The sequence below is a fragment of the Podarcis liolepis genome (genome assembly GCF_965112155.1).
Source record: "Podarcis liolepis genome assembly, chromosome: 3".
Lineage (NCBI taxonomy): Eukaryota > Metazoa > Chordata > Lepidosauria > Squamata > Lacertidae > Podarcis > Podarcis liolepis.
The window spans coordinates 112588058-112605111 of record NC_139557.1 but is presented as its reverse complement, the minus strand read 5'-3'; the positions used below and the strand labels follow the sequence as shown (position 1 = coordinate 112605111).

General features: G+C 43.1%; 1 protein-coding gene across 5 annotated transcripts in view; it reads right to left on the bottom strand.

Annotated features, from left to right (window-relative positions):
- Positions 1-17054, bottom strand: part of EML6 (EMAP like 6) — a 162958-nt gene that overhangs the window by 106998 nt on the left and 38906 nt on the right. For 4 of the 5 annotated variants that reach the window (XR_014523523.1, XM_083494010.1, XM_083494006.1 and 1 more), the window contains exons 3-5: positions 9724-9883; positions 4155-4253; positions 2531-2599 (exon numbers count right to left, since the gene is read on the bottom strand). Coding sequence is in view for 3 of the 5 variants with exons in the window: in XM_083494010.1 (XP_083350136.1) it covers positions 2531-2599; positions 4155-4253; positions 9724-9883 (328 nt within the window). In the remaining 2 variants the exon portion in view is untranslated. Of the gene's footprint in view, positions 1-2530; positions 2620-4154; positions 4254-9723; positions 9884-17054 lie in introns of those variants that run through there. The other variant, XM_083494008.1, reaches the window with a different exon arrangement.

Genomic DNA, 17054 nt, shown 5'->3' with positions numbered 1-17054 from the left:
GATGTCTTGCACCCACAAACTCAGAACAATAATAATAGTAGAAGGGGCCAGGTTTGGGCGTCATCATGGACAAACAAACAAACAAACAAACAATCAAACAATCAAACTTGTTCTTAAGTTTCCCAATGTTTTGAGAATATAATATCAATAAAATCTAATTTTTTATGTTAAAATGAAGTCCTTCTGAACTCTGCCGTTAACTGCACTTCCAGAAAGGACTTTAAAGGAGTCTTCCTTTGCAGGCTGATACAGTTAAAATAAGCTAAAAAGGGTTTGCAAGGGTTAAAAAATTTCTTTCACTAAACGTGAATCATAATTCCTCCAGATAACAGCATCTCTAATATCAGAGAGCTTCAAAAGCAATTTACGTATAGCCCTGCCAGATTGGATAGCTGATTGCCTTCAGACAATATTAGTAAATTCTGGCATGCCGCTGTTTGTTTGGCTTGAATGATGATTGCTTGGGTTAATCAGGACATCGGTTTTATAGATCCCAGGTGCCAAAATAATAAAAGCAGGTGCTCAGTTTCCTGCAGAGAACAACAAACAGCAATTCTTCTGCTAAGGCCTCACCTTAGCAATCTGAACACAGTGCCATGTTAGAGGTGCAAGACTCTTGGCAGAAAATAATCAGTCTGGTCCTCACACACACTTAATTAAGGAAAAGTAACTGCAATCTGTCTAACTTGCTCCTGAGCACCAGGACCAATATATATATATATATATATATATATATATATATATATATATATATATATATATATATATATTCAGTGCTTCTCATATGTGACAGTACTTATTTTTGCCTGTTTGTTTCTCATATCTGAAAGTGTACATTTTGAAAATTCTATTTTACTTAAAATTATATCCTTCCTTACATGTTATAATTAGTAAAGTAAGAGTGGACAAAAAAGTGAATGTGTAACAGGTAAAGAGTCACTGGCACTGGGGCGTAGGAAGGAAGGTGTGAGGGGTGCGGTCCACCCTGGGTGTCATCCCTGAGGGGGGTGACAAAAAGGCACACTGTGGGGGGCGGCACTTACCACGGGGCCTGGCCTAAAGTGCGCCCGAGGCGCGTGTCTCTCCTGGGAGTGACACGTTGGCTTGGGCCCCCCGCGCTGCCTGAAACAGCAGCATGGGGCTTGCATCCGCCAGGCGGACTCTGTGGACAGCTCACCACGCCACCCCGTGCGTGAATTGCCATGGCGCCCCGGTGGCGGCTTGCTCCGCCCCGCTCCCGCCACTCTGGGTGCTGGAGCAGCTGGCTATAGCTATGCCCCTGACTGGCACATGCCACACATTTAAAGCACATTTCTCTCCAAGCAAAGAATACTGTAAATTGTAGTTTACCCCTCCCAAAACCCTACGGTTCCCAGGATTCTTTGGGTGTGTGTTCTTGAAATGTGCTTTAAAACGATGGTGTGTGCACAGTACTTGTTTATTCCATATTGCTGTAAGCACAGAGCTAGGACTTGCCAATCAGAAGGTCGGCGGTTCAAATCCCCGCGATGGGGTGAGCTCCGGTTGCTCAGTCCCTGCTCCTGCCAACCTAGCAGTTCAAAAGCACGTCAAAGTGCAAGTAGATAGGGAAGGTAAACGGCATTTCCGTGCACTGCTCTGGTTCGCCAGAAGCGGCTTAGTCATGCTGGCCACATGACCTGGAAGCTGTATGCTGGCTCCCTCGGCCAATAAAGTGAGATGAGCACCGCAACCCCAGAGTCGGTCACGACTGGACCTAATGGTCAGGGGTCTCTTTACCTTTATGTGGTATTAGAATATTGCATTACTCCAGTCTTGGGTGTCTCATTTAAACGAAGTGAATTCTATAGGCTAAACGGGGCCCATCTTTTGGACTCTGACAACAAAATCCCACAAGTTGGTTTTCGTGCTGGTCTGCAGGATTGGCTACAGCTTTCGTTCCCCAATGCAGAACTAATTATGCTCAATTAATAAGACTGAAAAATGTTATGCGACATAATTGCTTAAGTACGTGTGTGTGAGAGAGTGTGTGTGCGTGCATGAGCAGGAGGACATCAGTAGATGCAAGTGCCACCCTGAGACACAAAGTGAATACAGAATAACATGGAATTTAATTGTAAATTGATATGATGGAATTGGGTATAGCAGCCAAAGAAAACATGGCCTTGGAGAAAAAAGTGAAATACAAATGGAGAAAATTGATTAAAATTGGTGATTGCAATTTAACGTTTTCCATTTGGTGATTATTTAAATTGCTGGTTCAAGTAATCTTCCCTCTAAATCAATTCATCTTGGGGGGAAATGCAGAGAGAGAGGGAAAGCCAAGCAGGAAATAAATATTTCCTAAACTATACTATGTGTGCCTTCTGCTTTGCTTGATAAGCAGTCCATCACTGCAATCACTTTATATTGAATAGTTCTGGAAATCTGCCACACCGAGCTGGCTACATAACAGTCACTGTTTTTTTTAAAAAAAATGTAAAAGAAAATATGCCAAGGAATTATAAAGAGTTTCTTTCACTGGCAATGCAAAGCATCAAAACCAATTTACCTTGATATGTTTCACTCCACAGCTAGCCACTCTGTTGGGTTGATAGGGGTCCCAGGAAATATCAAAGATCTGTCAAAAAATATTCAAAACTGCTACACTAAATTAGAAACCACATGCATTCATATCAGATATGTCATAAATTCAATAAACATATGCCTGCTTCTCTATAAAGTCCTAACGTTCTGTTCCCGATAATATACGTGAATATAGCTGACTTTCCATATGGATGAAAAATGTTTGTGGAAAGCAAACAGCACCATGAAGACCATGTAAGGCATACAAACCTCCTGGCAAGTGTTTGCCTCAATTTCATTTATGTCTCCATCCCTCAGTGTCAAAAACAATCTACACATGTGACGGCAAGACTGACAATGGCTGGAAAATGCCAGTAAATACACAGTTAGTAACAGCACAACTGAAGGAACTGAACAAGACTTCAGTTAAGTCCCACTGGAGAGGAACAGGGAGATGCAATACATGTACCTTATGAGGAATGGTTGAAGGAGTTGGGTATGTTTAGCCTGGTAAAGAGGAGACTAGGAGGGGAGATGATAGCCATCTTCAAGTATCTAAAGGGCTGTCACAAGGAAGATGGAGCAAGCTTGTTTTCTCCTGCTCCAGGGGGTAGGATCTAAACCAATGGATTCAAGTTACAAGAAAGGAGATTCCAGCTAAATGTCAAAAAGAACTTTCTGACAGAGCTCTTTGACAAGTGTATCTGACTCCCTCGGAACGTAGTGGACTCTCCTTCTTTGGAGGTTTTTAAGCAGAGGTTGGATGGTCATCTGACAGGGATGCTATAGCTGTGATTCCATCATCATCATCATCATAATTTATTATTTGTACCCCGCCCATCTGGCTGGGTTTCTCCAGCCACTCTGGGCGACTTCCAACAAAGATTTAGAATACATTAAAATGTCACACATTCAAAACTTCCCTGAACAGGGCTGCCTTCAGATGTCTTCTAAATGTCAGGTAGGTGCTTATCTCTTTGACATCTGATGTTCCACAGGGCGGCCACAGGGCGTGTGCCACTACCGAGCAGGCCCTCTGTCTGGTTCCCTGTAGCTTTGCTTCTCACAGTGAGGGAACCGCCAGAAGGCCCTTGGCGCTGTACCTCAGTGTCCGGGCAGAATGATGGGGGTGGAGACGCTCCTTAGGTATACAGGGCCGAGGCCATTTAGGGATTTAAACGTCAACACCAACACTTTGAATTTTGCCCTAGTCTTCGCCACTGCAAATGGCAACTTGGAAAGATGGAGGGGGGTGCTTGATTAGGGAAATGGCACAGGGGGAAGATAAACATACACACTTCCTGCCTGTGTCCCTTCTTCAATCAAATTAGCAGGCCCTGTTGTTGCTTTCAAGTAGAGAAAAAATTGTGGGGAGATCCTATCACAGAAGTCCCACTTATTAATTTCCCTGTCTCTATAATATCACAAAATATCATCTTCCCACAATAATTTAATAAACTAAATTATAATATTGTATTTCTGTGAGCATTAGCTTAATATGGGGGGGGGGGAGAGAAGTTAACAGCTCCATCAATGCAACAAAAAGGGTTACAAGAAATATTTCAGAAACATTACAAAAAACGTTTATGCCAAACGCATTAGCTGATTACCCTGTCTGAGTGGCCAGTAGCTGATGCAAGAAGTTTTCCTTTCCTCCATTCCCAAATGCAGACTGTGTTTTTGGCATCTAGTCCCACTGAAGCTAGACGCTAAAAGAAGAAGAAATGAACGATTGTGTTAAATGAACACCCACTCAGGAGTTACCGTAGCTATTCACTGCAGTCATAAGAAGCATCTTTATTTGCATTAGCGACTAGCCATAGCAATAAAATAAAACACAATGTACTGAAAGATAGAGGTAAAAAAAACCTTAACTATACAAAATACATTCTGGAGGTTTACATCAATAACCAAATAACAGATCTTATTCTAATTGCCCCAGCTAAATTTTTCTGTAGTTTTTGCTGTCACCTGCAAATGGTTGAGTGACCTGTTGTGGAAAGTAGTAGAAGGGTAATGACCTCACTCCTCACTTCCTCAATAAGTTTTAAAATACTTTAACATTGGTATCCTGCATGCTGCCATCACCAGAACTATTCTAATGGTCTTACAACTGAATTAAAGAGTTGGTTGACACACCCCTGGAGTTAATTTGATTCCTCTATACTCTGTCAGTGGCAGTTGAATGCGTGAACTGATTCCATCAAAAAGTATTGTATTTCCAGCTTCAAAGTGGTTGGCAGGTTTTAATGATAATGAAAATTAGCTACTGGAGTCATATTTCAAAAAGTAAAGTTGCTGAGCTTTCTCTTAACAAAGACGCCAAAAACCCCCAACGTTTTCGATTGACGTAGGGCAGCATATATAATGTAAGCTTGAATATTGTTTAGCCTTGTTAAATTACAATTTCTCCTGGTTTTGGGAGTACATAACTGCATATTTTATTTCACGCTGGTGTTTATTTTATGACGACAATTAAAAAATTAAGTATAAAAGGAAAGAATGTTTTTTTCTGGTAAAACATAGGAAGTTGCCTTGAACTGAATCAGACCTTTGATCTTTGACCTTTCTGGCTCTGCATTGTCCATAGCAGGGTTTCCCAAACTTGGGTCTCTAGTTGTTTTTGGGCTACAACTCCCATCATTCCTAGCTAGCAGGACCAGTGGTCAGGGATGATGGGAACTGTAGTCCAAAAACAGCTGGAGACCCAAGATTGGGAAACCCAGGTCTACAGCAGCCTTTCTCAACCTCAGGTCCCCAGATGTTGTTGGAATACAACTCCCATCATCCCTGACCACTGGGCCCTGCTAGCTGGGGATAATGGGGGTTGTAGTCTAGCAACACCTCAGGACGCAAGGTTGAGAAAGGCTGATCTACAGGGATTGGCAGCAGCTCTCTGGAGATGCAAGCAGAGGCCTTTTGCAGCCCTACTTGCAGATGCTGAGGATTGAACCTTTTCTATCACTCAGCTATAGCCCCTCCCCAAATTAAGGACTTCATTTCCCTACCCGAATGGACTTTTCTGGGATACTGCTGCACAAAATGTCTATTTGCCCATTCACACACATTGCAGCCATAAGGTGATGATTATGCATGTGTGAAGGATGGCAGAAACACTTGTCTGGTTTAACACGCACCTGAGTTGGAAACCTGCTTACTAATTTGTTACTTGTTGGCACAATAATGGTCCCAAGAAAATAGTCTAGAAGGACAGGAAACGTTCAAAGCTATTAATTTCGGTGCAAATGGAGAATCTCCTGTTACACTAAAATATCTTTGCTCTGCAAGACAGTGGCCTTTGAAATTTTGAAACCATTTCCTCAAAGCCTTTCTGAGCCTGAAAACCGTCAGTGCCTTTGAAGCTTTTCAAAGCGCTGCCAATCACCAGCAATGCAAAATTAATGGGGCTGGTTTAACTGGCTTGGTTCATTAGAAATACGCTCCGATGAAACCGGCATGGATAACCCACTGATAGGCTCCAACTAACGGGCACATCAACATTGGTGAGGCAATGCGACAAAACCATTTGCCGTTACGGAAGAAGATGCTGGAGCCGTTCATTCATACAGGTGAAAAGGTCCTGGGGCAAAACGCAGCACTGAAGACGGACAACACAAAAAAGACTACAATCTCTGAGTGAATAACAAAGACTGTGGTCTCCCAGAAAACAGATGAAGGGTGGTGTCTGTGAGCAACATGTCACCTTCAGACAAATCCTCAACACCCATCAAGATTCCCTGCCACCCTATTTTTTAAATGGGGATGTGGATTCTTTTGGTTATAATACTATTTATTAAATACGCCCCATGGCCATAGATCTCAGGGTGGTTCACAACATAAAATTACAATGGTCGTATGTCCATGGTTTCCTATTGGTGGTCCCAGAGGGTCTGTGACACCATTCACATCACAAAAGCTGCCATAGAGATATCAAAGTTTTCAAAAGCAGGGGGTCAACGGCCTGGCTTTTGAGAAACAGGGGTTCTGCAGTACCTAGCTAATTGGGAACAACTGCCTTAGGCAGCGCTTCCTGCTTTTGTTGTTGTTTGTGTTTTGTTTGGTTTTTGAGGTGTGGCGGTTGTGAGCTGTGCCAGTTTTTCTTCTATTAAATGAATATTTTGTGGTGCCCGCGGCAATTCCTAAGATGTCCAAATGTGCCCTGGGTCCAATAAGGCTTCAAGTTACAAGAAAGGAGATCCCAACTAAACATCAGAAAGAATTTTCTGACAGTAGGAGCTATTTTGACAGGGGAATGGTCTCCCTTGGGAGACTGTGGGTTCTCCTTCCTTGGAGGTTTCCAGTCAGAGGTTGGATGGCCATCTGTCTTGCGTACTTTAGCTGATATTCCTGCATTGCAGGGGGTTGGACTAGATGACCCTTGGGGTCCCTTCCAATTCTACAATTCTATGACCCCATATATATATATTTCCTCCCTACTATCCAGAAATAATATGAAGAAATTGTGACGGATAATTGTAATTGCAAAAAAATCTCAACAACCTTCATGTCTGGGTGTTCACTTTTTGAAAGATGGCAACCCTACCACATGCACCTTACGATGAGGCTATCTTCTCCCTAGGCTGCTTAAAAATACTGAGCTGGGAACCTCCTATAGGCCCTGTAAACAAATTATTCTCACAAATCAATGGAACCAGGGAAAATATTAATTCTGTCTCACACTCCTCCTCTTGTACACTAGAACTGGCCTCTGGCAGGGAGTGCACAAGCCCTCAAGTCTTATGGATTAAATTATTTTCTTAGCTACCCTTGTTGGAAAACGAGAAATGAAAACCTGCCACACAGTTCAGCAAACAAAATTATGCCTCACATCTTTCAATAGCCCTTATTTAAACACCACTGAAACATAGCTAACTGTAGCAGCCCAAAAGGTGCATCTAGCTACCTCCCAAAAGAATGTGGGGAATTGTAGTTTGAAGAGGATGCTGAGGCTCTTAACTCCCTAGTTTCTCTCCTCGCAGAACTGTAATTCCCAGGAGAGGGGATGACTGTGAAACTAGTTTTCGTATGCAGTGTAGATATACACTTAGAGGTGGCAATAGCTCTTGTCTCTTAGTATTCCTGGCGAACCTTTCAATGGAAAAGGGAACAACGGCCTGCAATTAATCATAAAGCTTACTGCAGATAACAATTGGGATGACTGAAACCTGCTGGATGCCTAATGCCTCTCTCATTTCCTTCCTCTGGACAGAGAAGTATATTTTCAAGCAAATAAATCAGATTAGCTTCTAATTTCCTCCTTACTGCCCTGTGCCTGGCACAGATGAGAACAGAACAGCAGAACTGAGAAACCAGCTTGGATGGTTTACAGGTAGTATTAAATTCCCTCATGTAAAACAGAATATTTGGTTTATGCCAGCAGTGATACAAAATGATAGCTTTTAAAAAGCGACAAAGGTTACCTTTTCCTTTTTTTGAGGGGGTCTCTAGACTAGTGTTTTATTGCAGGTATATTCTGCAATAGGTTCCCGACACAATAATCCCTTGGCCTGAAAGCAAGATGAGCACCGCAACCCCACAGTCGCCTTTGACTGGACTTAACTGTCCAGGGGTCCTCTACCTCTTTTTTAAAAACCTTTTTTAGTGCATTAGTTGTAGCTTTATTTTGCTTTATTAGCTGCTCTGCAATACTACCACTTATTGCTTTCTGGAGGGACTACAACACAACAAAAGCAGGAGAATACAAAAAAACCAGAATGCTTGTGGTATGAAAAGTTGTGGGATGTGCACCTATTGGAAATCAAACAGTATGACCAATTTCCAGGTGCAAACAGTATTGAAAGTGGGGTTGTGTTTGACTGCCCCAGTATTGTCAAAAGTACAAATCATCATGAATGCACGAGGAAAAGGATGTCTGGAGAGGTCCCAAGAGAAGAAGCATAGTGGTGCCCCGCAAGACGAATGCCTCGCAAGACGAAAAGCTCGCTAGACGAAAGGGTTTTCCGGTTTTGCGTTGCTTCGCTAGACGAATTTTCCTATGGGCTTGCTTCGCAAGACGAAAACGTCTTGCGCTTTTTTCTTAAAGCCGCTTGAAGAGGCGCAGTTGCGACGGACCGTGCTTCGGCAAGACGAAAAACATCGCAAGACGAAAAGACTCGCGGAACGAATTATTTTCGTCTTGCGAGGCACCACTGTACTTGCTTGTGAAATGCCAACATCAGGTGCCCCTCTATGAAATATTTTAAAAGGCATACAGTCCCCTGCCCACAAATAGCAGAGTGCTAATGGTGACTTGATGAACTGTTCCTACTTATTCCATTTTTAACCACCCTCTTTGGCCCCAGCAGAGCTTTCAGGGTAGCTCACAATGCACAAGGAGATACCTTGGTTCTCAAATGCCTTCGTACTCAAACAACTTGGAACCCAAACACTGCAAACCCAGAAGTAAGTGTTCCAGTTTGTGAACATTTTTCAGAAGCTGAACGTGCTCTGTTTTGAGCGTCATGCTTCCGATTTGAGTGCCACACTTCCGTTTTGAGTGTTACGCTGATGATTTGAGTGTTACGATTCCAATTTGAGTGTTACACTAAGGTCTGTCTGTTTTTGCTATTTATTTTGCGTTTTTGTTTTTGCAGATCTTTTTTGTTTTGTTTTTGTGACTGTAGGGAACCCAGTTAAGCTACTGATCGATTGATTGATTGTGTGACTGCAGTACATTATTGCTTTCAATTTATGGATCAATGATCTCTTTGGTAGTAAAATTCATGTTAAATTGCTGTCTTGGGGGTTGTTTTTAAAAGTCTGGAATAGATTAATCCATTTTGCATTACTTTCTATGGGAAAGTGTGCCTTGGTCTTGGAACGCTTTGGTTTTGGAACAGATGCCCGGAACAGATTAAGTTTGAGAAGCAAGGTACCACTGTATATACACCTGAAGCACTAAAACCTCAGTTACAAAACAATCCAATGAAAACCATGAAAACACAGCAGGGTGGTATATTTGTTGCTGTTTAGTCGTTTAGTCGTGTCCGACTCTTTGTGACCCCATGGACCAGAGCACACCAGGCACTCTTGTCTTCCACTGCCTCCCACAGTTTGGTCAGAGTGGTATATTTAGGTGGCAACAAAGAGAACTGAAAGATGCTGCTAAGCTATCTCAGCCTGGTACTCCAAAGGCCTTCTGAAATGACTAGCTCTTAACCAAATACTGTAGATACATACCTGGCCATCCGAATCAAAAGCCAAGCAGGCAACTCCATGGGTATGAGCATCCTTCAGGATAGAAACGGTCTGTATGTTGTAGGAGTCCCAGATGCAAATGTAAGGGTCCTTCCCAACTTGCCCTGTAGCAACCAGGGTTTTTTCCGGGTGCAGAGCTAGACTGGGGGAAGGATAGTTAAAAAATAAGGGTTCGGTACCACGTTATCAGAGAATGCACTCATCGTTATTTTTGTTCACACATTGTCAGTAACGCTCTCAACGATTATTTTATCAGTGCATGAATCACTGCCCCCTACCCCATCCATATTCATCCTTTTTGTGAATGTGGGACCTGCAACAAAATATTGCAATGCATCCCGGGTCTCAAACAGTAGTGCAAGGTTCCAGGCAGTTGATTGCTGCCCTGCTCCACCTCCAGTTTTTCTTTTGCAATTGGCACTGCAAGGGGTGTCATCCTTCAACCTTCATAAGGTCTCACTGTGTGATCCAATGGGCCTCTGAGGCTTTCTCTACACTGCAATGCTAGAAGGAGACCAGCAGAGGAGAAGTCAAAGCACATGCAATTTCAGGAGTAAAAAGACCCTCTCTGATCCAGGAAACTAGGTTTGGCGACAGACGCTTGATGCTGCTTTTGTCTTCCAGATCTAACTACTTCTCCCTTTAGACATATAAGGGCCCTCAAGCCCACACAAAAATAGAGGGAGTTCTTGCCCCACAACTCATAATAGCTACTCTGAAGGGCGATCTTGCTTTGTAAGAGGAAATAACTACACCCTCCCCTATAACTAAAGGGACGCGGGTGGCGCTGTGGGTTAAACCACAGAGCCTAGGACTTGCTGATCAGAAGGTCGGCGGTTTGAATCCCCATGATGGGGTGACCTCCCGTTGTTCGGTCCCAGCTCCTGCCAACCTAGCAGTTCAAAAGCACGTCAAAGTGCAAGTAGATAAAGAGGTACCGCTCCGGCGGAAAGGTAAACGGCATTTCCGTATGCTACTCTGGTTCACCAGAAGCGGTTTAGTCATGCTGGCCACATGACCCAGAAGCTGTACGCCGGCTCCCTTGGCCAATAAAGCGAGATGAGCGCCATTACCTTACCCCTATAACTACACCCTGCACTTACCAAATCACATATCAAGGCAAACTCAACATGGAATTCCAACAGGAAGGAACAACAGTTCTTCTACCATTCTTTTTCTTATCCAGTGCTTTTTTCCCCCTGGGGATACGCATGGGTACGCTCACCCTTAAACATTTTGAGAATCTGAGTTTGGCCTCATTGAGGGGCAGTATTTCAATGAGTAGGAAAATGAGAATACCCCTAAACATTTTTTTTAATAGAAAAAGCACTGTTCTTATCCAAAGTGACTTACAAACAAATAAACACCCACACCCCACACATAGACAATAAAACCCGGGGTTGGGTGGGATTCATTAAGAACATCCCACCCACTTCTAAAAGGCCACAGATATTTGAAGGCCGAAAACTCTACATTAACGGCGCTGACTATTACTTATTTAAAGTATTTTTACGCCACTCTTCACCAAAAATGGTCCCAGAGCATAGCTGTCAACTTTCCCCTTTTCTTGCAAGGAATCCTATTCGGAATAAGGGAATTTCCCTTAAAAAAGGGAAACGTTGACAGCTATGTCCCAGAGTAGCTTATATAAGATGAGTTACAAGTAAGGCAGTTCCTGTCCTGATATTTACAATCTAAAAGATACAGCACAAGAAGAAAAATGGGATGGGAGGGAAGAGGAAAACAAGCAAACACAGGCACTATTTCTAAAAGTTACGAAGTTCTTATAACAACCAGCTTGAATGGAAATAGTTCAGTGAAAGTAGGAGACAAATGGCAGGTGGGCTCTCAGCTGAGAGAGTGGGGTGACCCCATTTCTCCCCTTGTTGCAGCCGTACAGATTAAGATTTGTGAAAAGTAGTTTTTTTTTTATTGTATCCACTGAAATAACAGTAACTCCTCAAACTGAACAAACTGAAAGTCCACGAAATAACAATTTTGCAAAAAGAGATCATTAAAAATGTTGCCTTGATGCACCGAATACTTGAGAAATAACTCGCAGGGCAACAATTTGGCTAACATGCTTTCGCTTTTACTAATGAAATGAAGCACAGTGACTGGGACCATGACTTTTTACCTTCTAAAAAGCATCGATTATATATTTTGTATCTAAGGCAGTATCTGGCATGCTCGTTCTTAATTTGGAATAATTAAAGATGCCAGTCACGCCTTTCAGAAAAGCCTGATTGAATACTATATAGGAGCCATTAGCGAATCCATCTGGCTGAGGGTCTTTGCCAGATGGCAAAACTTGCACCACCTCCGCAATTTCTGTCGCAGTACTCTGTACATTGCCCAGAATCTCCTATCTTGCTAAAACTCTGCTTCACTGAGAATACACTGTTTTGTTTCTGCTGCTATTTCTGTCGTTCTAACGTATTTTCAAGCTTTGCAGCAAAGTCTGGGGCGGGGGAGGGAAGACCCAGAACCACCTTTAAATTCAAATAAAATTTGATAAGCTACAAACTTATATCCTATCTTCTCCAAGAGCCAATTCAGTTCAGAGGATGCTATAAACTTTCCCTGTTTATGTTCTGTTTAATTCCTTGTTTTCATAGGGCCGTTCCAGACAACCTGCTTATTGAGCATTCATCCTCTTTTTGCTTCTACAACATTTGCACGGAGGTCAAGCATTCGTTTCTGTTTGCAGTGAGGTTGTAAAAAATTGCATCGAGCGATGGTCAACTCGGTTCCCAATTCATTTCTCTATCATTTCCCTTACTACAAAAAAGTCTGAGGGTTTTTTGTGACAATGGCAGCGCCGCCAAAGATGCAGAAACGCATCTTGCTCTTACATTTGAGAGTTGTAGTCTCAACGCACAACTTAGTCCTTGCTTACTTTTTCACATCTCTAGTTGGCGTTTGGTAGTTTGCTTGCAATGCTTATGCATTTTTGAACTTGTCCAAACTATGTCCAGAACAACACATTGGTAGAATATGTATTTAGGAAGCCAGTGTAGTGTAGCAGTTAGCTGCTGAGTAAGGACTGGAGTTTAGCCATGAAGCTCTTTGGATGACCGTGAAACAGTCGCACAGTTGTGAGGATAAAAAAAAATGGGTAAGGGGTTTTTGTAAACCACTCCTAAACAACTTGGGAGGGTGGGTAGAATTTTAAAAATAATAATAAGCATTTTTTAATTCAGTTATTTAATATGCCACTTAATATTTGGTATTTCTTACTGGTGGGTTAAACCACAGAGCCAAGGCTTGCTGATCAGAAGGTCGGCGGTTCAAATCCCCGCGACGGGGTGAGCTCCCATTGCTCGGTCCCTGCTCCTGCCAACCTAGCAGTTTGAGAGCACATCAAAGTGCAAGTAGATAAATAGGTACCGCTTCGGCGGGAAGGTAAACAGCGTTTCCGTGCGCTGCTCTGGTTCACCAGAAGCGGCTTAGTCATACTGGCCACATGACCCAGAAGCTGTACGCCAGCTCCCTCAGCCAATAAAGCGAGATGAGCGCCGCAACCCCAGAGTCAGTGACGACTGGACCTAATGGTCAGGGGTCCCTTTACCTTTACTTACTGGTGTACGTTAGGACTTTAAAAACACACAGAGAGAGACTAAGAGCAATTAAAATTCACCCTAGAAATGGATAGATTTTCATCTCGAACTCACTGAATTATATTCACAGAATATGAAAACACAGAATTTTTAACTTTTAATTGTACATGACTTTTGAGCTGTTTGTGCCATAAATAGAATTATGCAAAAATGTTTCCGTTGCTTTCTGTGCTTATTAAATATGCTCCCTTGCCTGTCGCTCGCCAGCTCTTGCTTGCTATTCCTAGGGTTGCCATATCTTGAAGAGCAAAAAGGACGACAGCTTGAGCTGCTGCCAGCCCGAGCCGGGGAAAGAGGCATGCAGGTGCTGGCCTGCCACCGCCATGCCTATGCGCCTCTTTTCCCAGCTCGGGCTGGCAGCATCCACAGCGTGCAGAGCAGCCCCAGCCCAAACCCCCCAAACCCCCAGACATTTCCTTTAAATTGTAAAAATTGACCTGGATGGGCATGTTTGCCTCCAAAAAGAGGACATGTCCTAGTTTTCCTGGACATATGGTAACCCTAGCTATTCCTCTCTACAGTGGTACCTCGGGTTAAGTACTTAATTCGTTCCAGAGGTCCGTTCTTAACCTGAAACTGTTCTTAACCTGAAGCACCGCTTTAGCTAAAGGGGGCTCCTGCTGCCGCCGCGCCGCCGGAGCACGATTTCTGTTCTCATCCTGAAGCAAAGTTCTTAACCTGAAGCACTATTTCTGGGTTAGCGGAGTCTGTAACCTGAAGTGCATCTGACTGCAGGCCAGGAGAAGCCTGACTTCCTGAACGTCTGCACTAGCGGTGAGAAACCTGTGGCCCTCTGTGATGGTTTTTTGGGGGATGTCATATGCCATCAGCGCCAACCAGCCAGCCCAGTGGTCAGGGATGATGGGTACTGTAGTCCAGCAACATTTGTTGGGCCACAAGTTCCACATCACCTGTTGCCTGGAGTAATTAAATATTTTAAGGAGTGCATTGATCTATCTATAAGTCAAGAAAATTATAGAACAGAAGTAGTTCTGTTATCATGTGAGTGTTTCTGTGCAGGCCTGGGCTGCTCTGTATGCTGAGCCCTTTACTATTATCTGTGGTGGCAAATCCCATTGCTTCAGAATTTGGGTTACCACATGTAACCCGAGGTACCACTGTATTTGCAAAGGGTTTTAAGTGTGGACAAACCAAGCAAGCCAAGCCCTGTTCACATAACAACAAATGGAGCTTCGCCAAATGAAGGGAACCTTGCAATCTACGCCATCCGATGGCCATGTGAGAGAGGCTCCTAGACATCACTTTGCCACACAGCAAAAAGCTATCCAGACCTCCTGTTCTTCTGCCGTTCTGCCACATCCCCCTGCTTCCATCTCTCATTTAAACCCCTCATTTATTGAGGGAGGAAACCAAAAATTGCAAACCACTTCCTGAGAGATGGTTCCAAAAAATGTTTAATCGGATGCTAGGGTGAGTATATATATACCCCTAAGATAACTTTGGAGAATCCTGGGATAAAAAATAAAAAAGCAAGCCAAAAGCACCATCCAGGAATGGCTGCTTACATATTTATAAGTGTTAAATAAATAAAAATATATAGTAATGTTGTAAATGCATGCTTTTTTTCCTATGCAAAAGACCTTCCCTGTTTCTAGGCTTCAGTGAAAAGCACTATTTATCTTCATAGGAACCCAAAGAAAATTATTTGTAAAGCTCTGTTGAAGCTGAAAGGCTACATGTTAGGTTCTCTACAATATTTTATACAGCAGACTTGCTTAACGCGGGAGAATAAAGTATTCACATGCAAAAGGCACCACTTAGGAAGAGAACTGCTGGGATGCCATTTATTTCCCCCTTGCTTTATGTTTGCAACAAAGAGCTCCAAGTGGAAGCGTACAGTTACCCTTAGTGCAAACTATATTTCATTCAATAACTACACAGAACAGTAATGACTTCCTCCTAGGAGAGCATAGATCTCTTAAACGTGCATTTTCAATTGCAGAAATGACAACGGAGACCTTCCATGCATGATTTCTTATTTAACGTGTCGTTTTTTTAGATTTATTACGATCCACTTAAATGGTTCCTCAAATACCCAACAGGGAACGTCCATTAAAGGGACTATTCAATCAAATTGTCAAAATTATGATCGCCGTGTTCAACTTTGAGCTGTCAGCTAATGGAATGACTGCTATTCAAGAAAGATATGCTGGATCAATTTTCTTCTTCTTAAGATTCTTACGCATCAAACTACCACAGGTTGGTTCCATAACATTTTTGGAGTTACACGCAAATCATTGCTTACCGATTCACACTCTGATCCCACCTAACAAAAGCAAACAGTGATGATTCTGATGTGACGGTGAGACCTTTGCAGTATCCATGTGCTCTCGGCCCGCTCAAAATCCATCAGAAAAGGAGTCCTGGGTACTTTCCGAACTATGCATTGCCCCCCTTTCTTTCCCCCCACTTTCTATCCCCCCAAAACCTCACAATGCCTATGACAGCAGCATCTCACACCAAATGTAACTGACCCATAGAAAGGACTATATGAATTGAAAACATGGATGTTTTCTGTACCTCCATCATCTATGAAAATATTTCAATGAAAATATTTATATCTATATCTCTTGGATCTACACAGCCTGGTAAAAGACCTACATCTCAGATATTTCTACTGCATCCTAACCCTGCACCATAAAAACGTAGTGTTTTCTTTGATTACTATATGTAACTTTGTGTTGTGGGAAATGCCACGTGTGACGTTCTCACACGCCTTATGCTGCCATATACTGGACATGCCAGCAACCACTGCAGAGAATATACAGTGGTACCTCAGGTTAAGTACTTAATTCGTTCCGGAGGTCTGTTCTTAACCTGAAACTGTTCTTAACGTGAAGCACCACTTTAGCTAATGGGGCCTCCTACTGCCGCGGCGGCGCCGGAGCACGATTTCTGTTCTCATCCTGAAGCAAAGTTCTTAACCCGAGGTACTATTTCTGGGTTAGCGGAGTCTGTAACCTGAAGCGTATGTAACCTGATGCGTATGTAACCTGAGGTACCACTGAATTTGCAGGATTCCTGCCTCTTGGAAAAGCACTCCTACTGCCAAGGACCCACAACTGGAGGCTGCAATTGGTGGAAGACGACTGCCCCCGCCCATTGCACGCAAACAAGGCAAGACTACTGTCCAGGTCTCCCTTTCTTGCTAGACACTAAATGGATTTTCACCTGCCACCTACCTTCCCCAGAATGGGCTTGCATGCCCTGTTATACACCTGCTTGCTACTTTTGCTTGCTAAAACCTCTGCAAGCGTGCACCGGATTTCCACGGGAATGATATGTGCTGCTTCACTGCCTTGATTTGGAATCAAACATTCCCTGATAAAAAAAGATTACTCTGTCCTTGTCAGTTTAATATACATGTCCTCTATTTGAGGACTCTGTATTAAAAGGATTTTTGGAACTGAGAGATGGAACGGGGAGCCAGAACGGCTGCTGATGTATTGGTGAGGAGCTGGTGCTCAGAACTGCAGCTTTAAGACCTTGCGCTTCTGCTTCCTTTTTCCTCTTCCCCATTCATTTCCCCTTAATGTCCTTTTAGACTGTAAGCCTGGGGGAAGGGACAGTCTTAATACTGATTTTTTTTTGTAAGCTGCTCTGAGAGCCTTTTGGGCTAAAGGGGAGGGGAGGTATAAATGCCGTAAACGGCCGCTGTCTTCTAAATGCTCT